This window comes from Oryzias melastigma, linkage group LG15 (assembly GCF_002922805.2).
Source record: "Oryzias melastigma strain HK-1 linkage group LG15, ASM292280v2, whole genome shotgun sequence".
NCBI lineage: Eukaryota > Metazoa > Chordata > Actinopteri > Beloniformes > Adrianichthyidae > Oryzias > Oryzias melastigma.
Genome location: NC_050526.1, coordinates 1,173,063 through 1,188,734, shown reverse-complemented (window position 1 = coordinate 1,188,734; position 15,672 = coordinate 1,173,063). Strand labels below are relative to the sequence as shown.

At 40.1% G+C, this 15,672-nt stretch overlaps 1 protein-coding gene across 11 annotated transcripts in view; it reads right to left on the bottom strand.

Annotated features, from left to right (window-relative positions):
• Nucleotides 1–188: 188 nt before the first annotated feature.
• The window catches only part of camk2g2 (calcium/calmodulin-dependent protein kinase (CaM kinase) II gamma 2), a 36,656-nt gene continuing 21,172 nt past the window's right edge, over nucleotides 189–15,672 (bottom strand). For 2 of the 11 annotated variants that reach the window (XM_036215538.1, XM_036215543.1), the window contains 6 exons: nucleotides 10,526–10,570; nucleotides 9,969–10,014; nucleotides 5,858–5,933; nucleotides 5,664–5,758; nucleotides 3,315–3,566; nucleotides 189–1,766 (listed from right to left, as the gene is read on the bottom strand). In XM_036215538.1, coding sequence (XP_036071431.1) covers nucleotides 3,334–3,566; nucleotides 5,664–5,758; nucleotides 5,858–5,933; nucleotides 9,969–10,014; nucleotides 10,526–10,570 — 495 coding nt within the window. In that variant the 3' untranslated portion in view covers nucleotides 189–1,766; nucleotides 3,315–3,333. Of the gene's footprint in view, nucleotides 1,767–3,314; nucleotides 3,567–5,663; nucleotides 5,759–5,857; nucleotides 5,934–9,959; nucleotides 10,015–10,525; nucleotides 10,571–13,452; nucleotides 13,525–15,672 lie in introns of all 11 variants that reach the window. The other 9 variants (XM_036215539.1, XM_036215541.1, XM_036215540.1 and 6 more) reach the window with 7 other exon arrangements.

The window sequence follows — 15,672 nt, the reverse complement described above, 5'->3', positions numbered from 1 at the left end:
TTTTTGGGCCGATCAGATCATTTTTAATGGTACAAAGTGGTCCCAGTTTATCTTTATTTTATTTATAATAAATGCTATAATCGTGTACGGGAAGCAGCACTTATGAAACTATAGTTTCTGGAATAGTTCTGTTCTCCAAAGCGTCAGCGCTCAACCCAGAATCCTTCCACGTAAACATTTCCAGAACGTGTGGAAATACATTTTATTAGTAGTATGGTGGCAGAAACAACCAGTGTGTGTGCCGGGTTCACAACAAGAGCTTACATTTCCTCATCGTGGTACAAAGTCGTCGTTGTAGGAGGAGGAGGAGGGGGGGGGGCACACAGTTTTCATGGCATGTCAGAGAAGTCACGTCACTTTGGAGCTGATCATCGGAGGACGGACGAAGACGATGTGAGGGTCGGACGACGTAGTGTTGGATGACGCGTTTACGACAGAGAAACAACAGTTCAACCACCGACAGATATGCTCGCCGTCCTCCTCGTCCAGAGGAGGCGCCTTGATCCCGTGAACGCCGTCTCTCGCCAGTTTCTGATAAACATCAAAACATTTAGCTACAACATTTACAACAGAAAAGTGATAAAAAGGGGGACCCAAAGGCATTGATTGCCATCCGCAAAAGGTCCCGTAGCCCTCTTCCCATCATGCTCTATTTTTTTTTTCCATTCCCATCAGCTGCATTCATTTTTAACATGCTTCTATAACGCCAAGGCTCCACACTGAAGTACAGCAAGCGTAGACGGACCATATAAAAAATCATGAACATCGTAGACACCAGAGATGATCATCATCACACCAAAACACCAGGAATGATGGAGGGGGGGGCAGCAGAACCTGAAGTTGCAGAAAGGCTCCCCCCACAAGAGCAAACAACAGCATCAAGTCTTAAGTGTCTGTGAAGAAACAGTACAGGCCATAAGATGGAGGACGTCATGCATCAGGAACATGAAGGTGGTGAGAACGTGTGGAGCTGTCACTGCTGCCCCCTAGTGTTCAGCTGCACACACTACAGCCTTCTGCAACTTCAGGGTGAGCTGACCCAGACGCCGAGGCTCCAAACGCCGCCGTTAAAGTGTGCGTGCATGCAGTAACTTTTTGTTTGTGGTATTTACACCTCTAAACCTCACAGGAAGGGTCTGGAAAAAAACAAAACACCCTTTAACCCCTACATAAATATATCGATTTATACAGCTTTAAATAAATTCCCCTTTTCAATCAAACACAAAATACTTATCCCTTCATTCAGGAGATAAAACATACAAAATGGCAGTAAAAGCAAAGGTGGCTTCACTTAAATCCCTTTGAAATATAGCTGATTTAGTCCCCGATAAGCCCCGCCCACACTAAAATGTACTACTCCACCGAACGATTAGACAGCTGCCGGTCTGTCATCCTCGCTGTGTGTCAAGTCTGTTTTTTTTCAAATTGTTATATAGATATTTTCAACACTAATACTTTTCCACACGACAGACAAAACAAAGACGGGCAAACGAAGGCCGTGGGGGGGAGGAGCCGGCAGCATCACCCCGGTGTCGCCGTCAAAAGCATGCACCATCCACGAGGGGGGGCTGATGTCAGCGAGGCCCCCGCCAGCTGAGGACGGACCGATTTGTGTTGATTGGTCATTTTATTCTTTTATGTGGTTTATTTATGACTTTTTTTTAAAAATTGGTTTCTCCAACGTTTTCCAAACGGCTTTCTCCCGGCCAAGATTCCGACTGGACTCCAACCGAGGAGAAGAAACGCTCCCAGCAGTTCAGGCAGACCTGTGAAGACAGGAGACCGTCATTCCTGCTGTCAAAGGTTCTCAAGAAGAACCGCAGAGATTCACAGATTATGTGTAACATTTTTACTCTCAATTCCAACGATTATGCAATTCAAAATGTGATTATGCTGTTTGAAATCACATTTTGCAATTAAAATTTCAATATGCGATTCAAGTTTCCAATTTAAAATGCATTTTCAAAATAAAATAATTTCAGTTTTACATAAAAAAAAAAAAAAGACCCCGCCCCGAAGAGAATTTGTAATGAACTCCCAGGCCCCATTTCTAGATGCAGGTTAAACAAATTTAGAGTTCACAGACTCAAAATTCGCAAACTTAGAGTTTTCAGTTTCAGAACAGTTAAAAAGAGTTGATTCAATCAACTTTAAGTTGTTTGAACCAGAATCAAGTGCGAGCATCGCGACTATGAAAAGCCCTGATCAATGGAGCAAAGACAGCATGATTCACCATGGCAACGGGAACAAACACCTTTAGGACTTCATACTTGTTTAGTTTTTTGTGATAATGAGATAGTGGATCACATTATAATGAGTAAACAAAGTTTGTTTTATCATGATAATGAGATAGTGGATCTCGTTATAATGAGGAAACAAAATTAGTTTTTTGTGATAACGAGATACCGGATCACGATATCACGAGAAAACAAAATTAGTTTTTTGTGATAATGAGATAGTGAATCTCGTTATCACGAGAAAACAAAATTAGTTTTTTGTGATAATGAGATAGTGGATCATGTTATCATGAGAAAACAGTTTTTTTCGTGATAATGAGATAGTGGATCACGTTATCATGAGAAAACAAAGTTTGTTTTTCCTGATAATGAGATAGTGGATCACGTTATCATGAGTAAATAAGAGTTTTTTTCGTGATAATGAGATAGTGGATCATGTCATCATGAGAAAACAAAGTTTGTTTTTTCATGATGAGATAGTGGATCTTGTTTTCACAAGTAAAAATGTTTTAAATGATAATGAGACAGTGGATCTCATTGTCATGAGAAAACAGTAAAAAAAATATAGGGTAGGACATTTTTGGCTTCCGTACTAAATAAAAAAACAAACAAGCTTTACTTAGAGACGTACAGGATCTACATTTATATTAAGAAAAGGATAGAGTCTTTGGTTATGTCCAGATTTCCTCCCTAACTACTAAATACTTGTATGACATCATCATCATCAGATGATTTGGATGGTTTGTAAAAAACAAATTAAAAAAAAATGTTTTTCATATGAAAAATTGTTTAAACGCAATGCATTGTGGTCTATATTTGCTAATCTAGCAAGCATCGATTCACAGTTTTTTGTAGAGACTTCTGGGAAATTTCTTGGGGATGCGATTTTTGAATTGTAGATTTGGTCAGCTCTATAAGCTCTATTGCAGGCTCAATGCTAAAAGATTTGACAAAAATATGAGCGTTGACTCTTTGTTGTCTCACTGCGATTCTCGTCTACATTTATAAAACTGTTTTAGATTTAGATACACCGTAAATAAACCAGGAGAGGCCGTCACAGACATCCATCAGCTGTACCTGGGCCTTGGTGGGGGTTTCACTGCAGGGGTGCAGCCGGCGATCCCGAACAGTGGAAGTGCACATTCAGCCACTTGGCGTCACGGCGATGCCACACCCGCGTCTCCTCCGACTGGCAGGAGCGCGGCCGGCCCTGGCCATCGATGAACTGCGTCAGGCGGATGTAGGCGATGCAGGCGGCGTCCTCGCCGATGAGGTGGACGTGAGGGTTGAGGATGGTGGTGTGGACCGGTTTGCTGTTTTTACTGAGAACTACAGACAGAGATCATTAACTGTTAGCTTGACAACTACAATATCAGGAAATACCCGGGGCCCGTTCCAAGAAGCAGGTTCAACAAATTTAGAGTTCAAACCTGAACTTAGAGTCACTGGACTCTAAATTCTCAAACTCAGGGTTTTTGGTTCCAGAACAGCTGAAAATGTTTGATTCAATCAACTTGAAGTTGTTAGAACCAGAATCAGGTGTGAGCGTCGCGATCATTAAAAGCCCTGATCAATGGAACAAAGACAGCACGATTTACTATGGCAACGGGAACAAACGCCTGAGTTTGGTACTTCTGGCGATGGAAATTGATAAGTTCCTTCAAGCAAATGCCGACTATAGGAGCACATTTTCTGCAAGAAAAGCAACACAGCTGCAGCGGTAGAACAGAGAGAAAATATCTGCAGTTATTTGAATTATTCCAAATAATGAATAAATAATGTCAGGAAGGTTATTTCGTCTCTTGTTGAGTAAGGAATGGTTTTTGATATGTTACTAATTTAACCAGTAATCTCCGTAATCGCATGAATGAGCACAATATTTGTGCCACAGCAACTGTCATTTTTCCGTTTTATGATCACAACATGCTTAATTTATGCTTATTGTGCTTCATGGCGGTTAACAGCAGCGCAGTAAGAGACGACGTCACATTAACCCAATGCATCATGGGGGATGTAGTGAGGAACAGTGGTGCTGATGCCGGACAGACTCGCATCTCTGAGCTTTATTGATGTTTGACACCAGGGGTGTCAAACTCAATCGTACAAAGGGCCAAAATCCAAAACACACCTTAGGTTGTGAGCCAAATAAGATAAACTTTTATTAAACACTCTAAAACTACATTTTTAAAACTTTAAAACCCTGACTTTTTAACATGATTATGAACTAGATATAAAGCGTAACCTGCAATAATGTTAGTTTGAATGCTGTAAGCTGAATTTGGTCACTACAGATGGTAGCTGAAAACACTGAAACTGATAGGTGAAAATGATGACGCTAATAGCTGAAAACGCTAACACTAATAGGCAGCTAAATAGTAAGCTAAATGCCAAATTAGCCTAAAAAACAAAAAAAATGTACTAGCCAAAACAGCTAGCATGTAGTGAAAAAAATGGCTAAACTTCAAAATATCCCAAATAAACTAAAAAAGCCTAAATTAGCTAAAACAGCATATATATATTAGCCAAACTTAAAGAGAGAACGAAAAAAACTAAAATTAAAAAAATGTCTTAATTAGCCAAAACAGCTAGCATGTAGCTGAAATATTAGCTTAGCTACAAAATAGCCTAAAAAATTCAGAGGTAAATGCCAAAATAGTCCAAAAAGCTATTAGAATGCCAATTTTCAAAACTTAAAAACATAAATTTTAATTCTGAATAATAAAAGGGCAGGAACATTATTCCAGAATAAACCAACTCAAACCTTAAATAACTTTCATTATTTTACTCTCCATAAAAACATTTTGCCAAAATTATACAAGTTAAAAATAAGCGCAACTGACCCCCGATTCCACGGGAACCTACTAGGGGTGCACGAATCATCCGTGATCTGATCCGTACGGATCACTCAGCCCCGGTTCTGCACAGACGCGTGCTGCGGATTGCCCCGCCCCCTCTCCTTCCTCCCTCCACACGCATCCTTTGTCTGTTCACATAAAACACGATTGCCGCATCAAATTTGCGTCCTACACCTTTGTTTTAACACGTGTCAGAGTTGATGCTCGACGCTTGTGCAAAAGTGTGTTTTAGAAACCTCCCGCCGCGTGTGGGAGGAGCTATTGTCAGAAGTTATTCTCGCCCTCCTTATGAAAGATGTTGATAAATCTGGTGCTTTTATTTTGAAGAGCTCCACAAAGACGGCGACAAACTATTCAGACAAAGAGCAGATATTCTGGTGATTGGAAATGTTTTCAGATCAGTCAAAATGAACAATTTCTTCAGCACAATCGTTGTAAATGGGGTTAAATTATTTGCAGATTTTCACCCTTCTTTTAGTTGTTAACTTAAAGAAAAACGGTCCTTAAACTGTTAAGTGTCTCCAGATTTAAGGAGCTCAAGTTTGTCTGTAAAGAAGAAAGAGCTACTAACGATTTTCAAAGTAGAACTTGTGAAAGTCCATTCCCTCCACCAGGTTTCCGAGAGCTTCCGGCTCAAAGGAAGTCAGTCCGGGGTCACAGATTCTCCTGTTGGAGGAATACAGCAACAAATGATCCATAAAAGTTTAGACAGCAAGACAAATACTTTGATCTGATGATTTGATTTGATCTTTCTTTCAGACTCACGTGTAGGCCTCAAAATCCCCATTGTTGATGGCTTCTATCAGCTGCTCTGTCATTTTTATGATCTCTTGTTTACGCGCTGAGAACAGAGAGGAGGGACAGAGGTTACAACTGTCAGGAGTCATCCATCGAGCACATCCCACACAGCGCTCCACCTCGCCTTACTGTTTGACATTTGAAATTAACTCTCATGAGCTCGCCGTCGAAATGGCATTTAAAAACACACAGCAGCTCAAAACCAGAAATGGCAAATTATCAACCAAAATGTTATAAATAACCCTATAAAGTGTGGAAAATCTGGATCGATAACACAAAATATTATAGTTTGTTTTTAAGACAAACCAGCAGAAATGGAAGCACAGAAACACATCTGATCCTAAACAAACTCCTGCAGATGTGAAGCTGCAGACAGTCGATCCAGAAGATGATAAAACGGATCAGCTTCACTAAATATGGTCAAATATTTACAAACCACGTATCCAACAACAGTGGTTATCTAAAATTAAGCAGACGTCAGATTTTTAAAATAATCTCAACAGGTAGCTGCAGGTGTGTAGAGCTGCCACTAGGTGGCAGCACTAAGAAATCACCAGATTTTGATTGAAATAAGACAAACTTGATGTTGTTTTCATAGTTCTGCAGGTGGATTATGAGAAAGCGAAACTCATGTGGGAGGAGCTTAGAGAGCAGATGACAGTGCTGCTCTGTTTTAGCAGGAAAGTGAGTTCTGTTGCAACATAACTGCTGCAGAGTGCAAGAAAACCAGGAAAAATGAAGAGATTTAAGAGATTATTACAGACCAAAAACTGTAATCCTCTCACTTTATCAATCTTCAGAGTGAACACATAGATCTAAACCAGAATAAACCGTAAACCGTAATTAGTCCAAATATTAAGTAAAAAATCAAAACTAGATGCAAAAAAGTTCTGTTTTTCTAAACAGAATATGTACTGCTTATTTCAAAAAGTTTTTAGCTATTTATTCTGAACTTTTTGCTCTTTTTTCTCCCTTAAACCATCTATTTTTTTTATAATAACATAGTATAATAGTAGAATATAATATAGACTTCAAAGACAAACTCTAAAGAAAATCACGTTTTTGGTGTTTTTAATGTTCATTTTTCTCACGATGGAGGTCAAATATAAATAAAACAAATAACACACAAGTACATCACATTTATTTTGAATTAAATGGGTACATTTAGATGACACAGGAGGTCATGTTTATGTTCTGTACCACCAAATATTCTTTAAAACTGAAAAAGGATGAGATTGCTATTAAATGAACTCCAGCTTCAACACTTTTACAGCTTTCTCACCATGTAAAGTAGATTTGAAGAGGTACAATTTCTTAAATCATTAGAAGATCCTCCTTTTTTAATTGTCAGGGTGACTGCTATTATCACCATTTAAGTTTCTAATTAACCTTATTAGAGTCAGAATTTGACACAAGATTAAAGAGTCAGTTTTTCCTTCCTGTAGACAAACTAAACTACAGTCTATGAGGAAGAAGCTGATTTCTTACTAATTGGGTTCAACAGTTATTTTTATTTTAGAGGATGATGCTGATTTGTCAGATTTATTTAGATTTTATTCCAACAAACTGCTTTTTGGAAATAAAAGTCTGTTCCTTTCAGAAATAACACCTTTAGTTGATGTGTTTTTGGTGCATTTTTAAACAGAACAGAGTGGCTCTGACTTTTATTGAAGCTCTTAAAACATCTGTCAGTTTATATAGCAGACATACATAGAGGTGACGACAAGAGAGTCCATCTGGAAGAGCTAGAACATTCCAGTTCCCTGTACATATGTGCGGTTTTACAATAAAACAACTATGTGGACCTTCTCATGCTATGCTGAAAAAGACAGAGGGGACATGCTTTAAAACATTGAGAAGAGATGAGTTTTTATCAGGTGTGATCAGGTTGTTTCATGCTTGATGTTTGATGATTGTAACTTCTTCTTCAAACACAGAAACGTCCACATAAATCTAATACCTCTGGCCCACGATCCTCCTTTGATATATTTTTAATAAATGGTGCCCAGTGGTGTTGTTTTCTAGGACATAGTTTCTGTAGAGCAGCAGTAGTTCAATAGAAATGTGTCTCTGAAGCTACGACCTCACCGACTGGCATATGAGTGACCGCTTTCAATGAAAAGTCTATGCAAACAACTTGCGTTTTTAAACTCTCGCGCTCAAACGTCACGTTTTTTAAAGTCCATTTCCGTGCTCCACGTATAAACTGGGCTACAATTGACCAATTAGAGAGTCCAAGTGTAGGGGGTGGAAATTTGCAAGTGAACAGTAGAAAAACAAAAATGAAGCCCCTCCCTGCTGGTCGGATGTGAACACTGCTAAACGCTAAAGGCGCTCACACCCAGCCAGTAAGGCAAAGTGGGGCTCATATGGTTTAAAAGTGGACAGAAAACGTGTCCCCAATTTGGTTTGTCCGCAGTTTCTGTGGTGGCCCCAACTGTGTTTGTACACTTTAGCTTAGGTAGACACTAATGGGGTGGACGGCATAGCATGCTAGCAAGCTCCCATTTAGCGAGCTAGCAGGCTGACACTTTATGGAGCTAGCAAGCTCTTCTGTAGTGAGCTCCATTGTAGAAAGCGCCAATGTAGAGTCCCGCTGTATTTGAGCTAGCGAGTCCCGCTGTATTGAGCTAGTGAGTTCGGCTGTAGCGAGCTAGCGAGCTCTGCTGTAGTGAGCTAGTGAGTCCCGCTGTATTGAGCTAGCGAGTGCCGCTGTAGTGAGCTAGCGAGCTCTGCTGTAGTGAGCTAGTGAGTCCCGCTGTAGTGAGCTAGTGAGTCCGGCTGTAGCGAGCTAGCGAGTTCGGCTGTAGCGAGCTAGCGAGCTCTGCTGTAGCGAGCTAGCGAGTCCCGCTGTAGTGAGCTAGCGAGTCCCGCTGTAGTGAGCTAGCGAGTCCCGCTGTAGTGAGCTAGCGAGCTCTGCTGTAGCAAGCTAGCGAGTCCCGCTGTAGCAAGCTAGCGAGTTCGGCTGTATTGAGCTAGCGAGTCCCACTGTATTGAGCTAGCGAGTTCGGCTGTAGCGAGCTCTGCTGTAGCAAGCTAGCGAGTCCCGCTGTAGCGAGCTAAAGAGTCCCGCTGTAGCGAGCTAGCGAGTCCCGCTGTAGCGAGCTAGCGAGTCCCGCTGTAGCGAGCTAGCGAGTCCCGCTGTATTGAGCTAGCGAGTCCCGCTGTATTGAGCTAGCGAGTCCCGCTGTATTGAGCTAGCGAGTCCCGCTGTAGCGAACTAGCGAGTCCCGCTGTAGCGAGCTAAAGAGTCCTGCTGTATTGAGCTAGTAAGTTCCGCTGTAGTGAGCTAGCGAGTTCTTCTATAGCAAGCTCCACTGTATGGAGCTAGCAAGCTCTGCTGTATTGAGCTAGCGAGTGCCATTGTAGTGAGCTAGTGTGTTCTGCTGTAGCCAGCTAGCAAGCGCCACTCTAGCAAGGTCAGGTTTTAAAAGTTAGCGAGCTCCACTGTAGCATTCTAGTGAGCTCCACTGTCTACTGGGCAGCTGGCTAACCCACTGAGTGGCTACTTAAGCCAATGAGGGCAAACACAGGTGGGGTCACCTTGGAAACTGGACAAACTCAGTCAAGTCCACATTTTCTACCTACTTTTAAACCATGTGGGGCCACCTGGCCTTGCTGGCTGGAATAAAATGGCTTATAGCGCCTTCTTGAACGCGCAACACAGGACTAGTGAGTGCAAAACATAATTTGTGGGCAGGACCCCGCCCCTCTTTGTTTACACACTCTAGTTAGCTTACAACCCCTCTGACCCCAAACATAGCATTAGCAGTACAACAAAAGTGGAGAGCAATACCAAAGATAAACACTCCTCAACAATAACATCAATATTTCTCCTTCAGAGCCTTTACATGCTGCTACTAAACTCTGAAAATCCCTCCCCAGGTATCCGTTTCACGTCCAAACTGTAAACTCCTCTTTTTCCAACACATCTTTCTGTTTTTGTCTTTGTGTATTTTATCCTTGGGTCTCCTGAATGGGGCTTTTATATTTTAATGTTTTCATTTTCTGTCTGATCTGGACGTGACATCAAGTGAGCATGCAAAGTAGGTGAAGGTCGGATAAGTACCTTTCCTACCTTTCATCTCCTCCTCTTCTGCATTGTTGCAGCTCTCTGTGGAGCCCTGTCAGACAGAGAGAGTTCAGACCAAAGCCACGGACACAACACAAGCAGAGCGGACGAAAAGAGGAAACGTTTGGACACGGGTCAGACGGAAGGTCGTCTGGAAACCGGTTTGAGTTTGTAGGTGAGACACATCAATTACAAAGACACGGGGTCAACTCAACAGACGGATGAAAGGGTGCATGACTCCCTCCCAGGAGCACAAACCAGGCCGGACAGCAGTGATGGGAGCGCCGAGAGCCACAAGCATTGAGGGGAAGGAGCAGCAAAATGTGCAAGACGATAAAAGTTTTCACTCATTTTAAGGTCTAAAGAAGTAGTATAGCATTCTAGTAAAGTGAGAATAGTGTCAATTCATAGGATTTTGACGCTTGTGAATGTGGTTCCTGGACTAGGCTTCACACAGACTGAGTAATGTGGCTTCACTGTGTGTTTAAAATGAGATTTGAGTTTTTTTCTACTAAATCTCAGGAGTGGGTCGCTGCCTTAAGGGCGTAGAAGGAGCTGCTTACCTTGGTGCCATCAGCTGGGTTGTGTACAATCGTGGTCTGGGCTTCCTGGAGGGAGGTAGGAGACACTTTACCATGCAGGGAGAGGGTGGATGAAGGGGGGCACCAGCATTTGATGCCAACAGCAATGATTTTTTTTTTTTTTTTTTTTCATGGTACAAAACAAACTTGTGCGCACACATCACAACAAAGCTGCAGCACAGAGCCGAGGAGATTTTAACACAAGAGGTCAGAGCAGATGAGCCTCCATCCCCAGATGGAGCCGAGGTCAACCAGATCATTTTAGAATCTACAAAATGCACAAAACCAGCCAAGAACACGATAAAATGCAAATTTATCCCACCCCTGAGGGCTGAGGAGGAGGGTTCTGGTGTCTTCTGAAGATGTTTTAACTTTTATCTATATTTATGGAGATTTAGAGAAAAAAAAATTAACCAAACATATCTATGTCTGTTTTAGGGCTGGGTTGACAGAAATTGATTAATCGATCTAAGCTTAAAAGATCAATAATCAGTCCATAAAATTAGAGATCGATCTAACGTTTAATGATGCTAACATATAATGGGATTTATCATAGGGCGGCTAATGCTAACCTAAACATACATTTCTGACAAAATCAACATATTTAAAAACTCACAGGAAGGAATTTTCTAAAATATATATACTTTTTTAAGTAACCACCTGTGGTCTAATGCAGGGGTCCTCAAACTACGGCCCGTGGGCCAGATCCGGCCCTCTGAGCGTTATCATGATGCATGGATTTTCTTTTCTCTTTTTTCCAGTCTGGCCATGCAATTGAGACCCACAGTGTGGCTTTTCATTCCACTCTTCTGCAGTCTGTGTTCCTATCGGGTTATGTGGGGCCTTCTCTAAAACTTTGAATGTTTGAGTTTAGACGCATCCTGCGATTTTCTAGCGTTAGTCTACAAACTGACCCCGGCCCCACATCACAGAAGAACACTACTATGTGGCCCTCACAAGAAAAAGTTTGTCTAAAGCACCGTTTTTTGCTCGTACTTCCTTCTGGAATAAGGTGTACAAGGGCAAGATCCAGACGAATTATCCTAAAAATGTGACCCAAATCTGCTATATCAGAAACCAGTTCACTTATAAAAAAATAAAAAAAATACTTTATTTATGTTACAATCTGCACAACTTGTGCAAACTGTTGTGTGTTTGCGTGTCCAAACCCTCATCCTCGCACCTCAACACCACAACATTCGGCATGAAGAAGTTCAAGACTAACAAGGTAGGAGAACGTCCACACGACTCTACTGGAACCTCACTGCAAAAGTGCTAGAGTCAACCTCCGAACATGCAGCCCCGTCAGAAGGATTCGGAAACTCCCCCTCCACAAAAATGGACAGTCAATGGTCAATAGTCAACCAATTAATTAAACCCTTTAGAAGAAATGCAAATTGGACTTTATGGAGCAAAAAATATCTCACAAATGTGCAACATTTGTTGAGCAGATAACATGAGGGGATGTCAACAGTTTAATGCATTTCATTTGACTTATTACTAAAGTAAATGCTGCTGTTTTACTTTCATAGATTAAAAATAAGCAATCAGCAGTATCTATTTTCAAGGTGTCCACAGGTGTCCATTTAAATTTATTTTAAGACCATATGCGATCTCTTTTAGCGGTCGGGTCGAGCAGACGCCGGGTGTCTATGATATTTGTCGTGTAGTGGCCAAGAACCGCTCATTGGATTGACGTTTAAACTCTATGTGGTGGCATTCACCACAGAACATTCTGGTGAGGAATCTGCACCACATTTGGAGTAAACGTATCTGAAAATGACGCAAGTCAACGGTGATATGGAGAAGACGGAGTAACAAGCAAATGATTGCCTGGTGGAGGTGCAAATATAGCGAGCGACGAATTTTTAAAAACTGGTTTAAACATGGATTACTGACCAAAGACTGAAAGGTTGTGGCAAATTTTTGGAATAAACGCCAGGGCTAGTATTGGAAGACATAAGATATCTTTGCAAAAGTTTGGATGCTTATTTTCGAAGATTTACGCTAGTGAGACCCTGAGCTATGATAATCAGATAAGGTGCATCAGGGGCGGAGCTACACAGCTCCAAAAGCCACGCCCCCTCAGAGGAGATTTTGGAAACAGAGGCTTCAGATCAACATGAAAAATGGCATTTTAAGACATTTAGGTTGTGGGATTTTGGTTTAAAACTTCATAATTAAAACAGTATTGGGAATGTTGTTTTAAATAAAGAAAAGTGTCATATTTTAAAGCTTTATTTTGTTTGACACCTTGATATCTCTATCAAATGTAATAAAAGTAAAATTATTCTGTTTTGACATTTCATTGAAAGACATCTTCCCCCAAAAGCGTTTATAAATATGATGACCATTTCTAAGTCAAGGGGCTGCATCTTCTTCGAGTTATAACCCATCACTCGTCCTCACACTCCTTTTTACCCAGAAACCCCCCCAGCAGGACTTTGTGAAATGATACACTTTGATGAGGCAGAAGTTAAAAGATTGCAGTTGACTAAATCACAACCGCTTTGAAGACAAACCACCCACAAAGCCCAGGAGACATTTAACACACACACAAAAAAGAAACCTGTTCGGTGCCGAGCAGAGCTCGACTGAAGTGTCTCCACAAAATGAAAGCGATTTATCTAACTGTCAGCGTTGTGTACCATTTGAATAAGCCTGCAGGAGGTGCGGGGTAAAACAGGAGGCAAGAAGCGCCCTCAAAGTCGCAGAACAGTCGTTCCGTTTTAAAGCTGCCAACGTAAAGTTGAGAGCAGAAGCAAAGGATGATGGAGGAGATGGACGACTTTTTTTTAATGTAGAATGGCACAAAAAGATGAGAAGAAAACTAAACATGGAGGAGATGGGAACGATGGTAAAAAAAACACCACAAAAAGCAGGATAAAAACACAAAACGGATGTGGTACCATTGGTGCAGACGATGATATGCTGCTGTCTTTGGTGCTGCTGCTTACTACACTGTTTTTACTGTTGTCTGGCTGCAACCGAGGAGAACAAACACAGGGTGACTCCCTCTGAACTGAGAACGCTCGAAGTGTCGCCCCAAGATTAAAACAAGAACATCTGAACATGTCTGTCCACTTTATCTGCACCGTACTGGCATGTAAAGAGACAAAAGTATAATTTTCTGTTCAGGAATTTGTTTCTTTTTAAGACACTTTAGTTTTTAAGACAAGTTTAACCCTTTAACTCTAGTGTTTATATGTTCTCAAAAGTTATTGTAACTTTTCAACCGATAATTCCAGTAGATTCTGAAGGAGAAAAGCCGCTTTTCTCCTTCAGAATCTACTGGAATTATCGGTTGAAAAGTTACAGAATGTTTAAGATTTAAGGTGTTAAAGGGTTAAACAGAGCAAAGCGTTCCTAATAATCAGCAGTCCAAGTCTGTGCATGCAGTGAAAGGAGAGCCTTTCACAGGTTTCTGGAGGTATGCACTGTTTTTTGTGTTTTTTTTTGTTTTTTCTTGTGCAAAAATGCAAAAAAAAACTAAGAGATAACACACAAGTTTGACAGATGACAAGAAGGAAAAAAACTAAATATGCAGCAACATTAAACTGAATTTCAAACTTTCTTACTCCAAAAATGCAATTTTTAAGACAGTTAAATGTGTTTACGGTCGATCTTATCAGTAGGGATTTTTATTTTGGAACCAGGAAACAAGAGATTATATTTCAACTGCAGATGATCCTTAACTGAACTCTCTCTTCAGCCTCAGGCTAACTGGAGGCTAAAGGAGAAACTAAAAGTTTGAATCATTTAAATTTTAAATGCAGAGCTCTAAGAGGTTTTAGGTTTTTATGGAATCCGATATTTTTAAATATTTTCAGATTCGGAAAACCTGATTCAGTGTTTTAATGTAATTTAGTTAAAGAAATATTAGAATAATTCAAATTATTTGAATAAATATTTTTACAAATATTACCAACAGACCAAATTTCTTATATAAATTTGTCTATTCTATTCCTAAAATCTGCTAGAAGACAGTTTTATTCTAAATTTTGACTTTTGTCACTTTTGTACGGTGGCCCAGAAGTGCAAATCACATCAACGAATCACTTGATGCAAAAACATTATAAAAATCAAAACGAGAAATAAAAAAGCAAAACTCTTATTTTTTTAAAAAGCATTATATTTTTGAAAACAAAGACAAATGTAAAAAAACAAGAAAAAAAATGTTTCTCAAAAACAAAATAAAATGTTAGAAAAATTAGACAATATCTGCGTTTCAGTAACAAATATGTGCCAAACTTTATCGAAATTCTAAAAATGCAGGAAAAAAACCCCAATTAAAGTATTTCTATTAAATCATAACTATGCACATAAACACAAACAACTAAAAAAACACGGTGACGGATGATACTTTGATTTCATTTAAATTTCTGCCACAGGACGACCGCTCATCATCATCTATCAAAGGAGACGTCGACGTCTTATTCAGCCCATGGAGCGATAAGCTGTGGGAGGAGCTACGGATGAACAGATTTTGGGAAATGGTGGTTTTAAAGAACAACAATGACACATGGCGCCCCCTGTAGAGCGCTCGAGGGACTGCTTAACTCAGTGTGGTATCCAGTAGTTGGTGACTCATTTAATGAGTGAAAAAAGTGTTTCTATTGCAGTTTTACTAAATATGTCAATTTTGATGTGTCCCAAAAATTGCTTCCTTTAAGTGTAACAACTTTTTTAAAGAAATGTGGGTTTTTGTTTATAAATTGTCTTGTTTTTATTAGGCGAATTTATTATCGTTAATCTAATTTGCACAATTTCATAGTCGATAGAAACGCATCTAATGAGCGACCGGAAAAGTCAGAAGTTATTTGGCATGAAGTGATACTGGAGATCATCATCCAATCACCAAAGTCTTATACTTCAAAACTTTTACGGTTTCTTATTGTATTTTGTTTTTCTAGCATTTCAGTTTGTTTTTACACATTTTTTTTGTGTTTGCTTTTAATGTTTTATCTAAAATGTACTGCTGTTTTGTAATATTTGTTTTGCTTTTGTTAATCGTCGTTGTGATCTTTAAAATGTTTTTAAGTCGAGGGATTTGTTGATGTGATTTGCACTTCATGGCCACCGTAGTTTTGTAGTTTCATTGAATAGATTCAGTTTTGACACCCTGACTT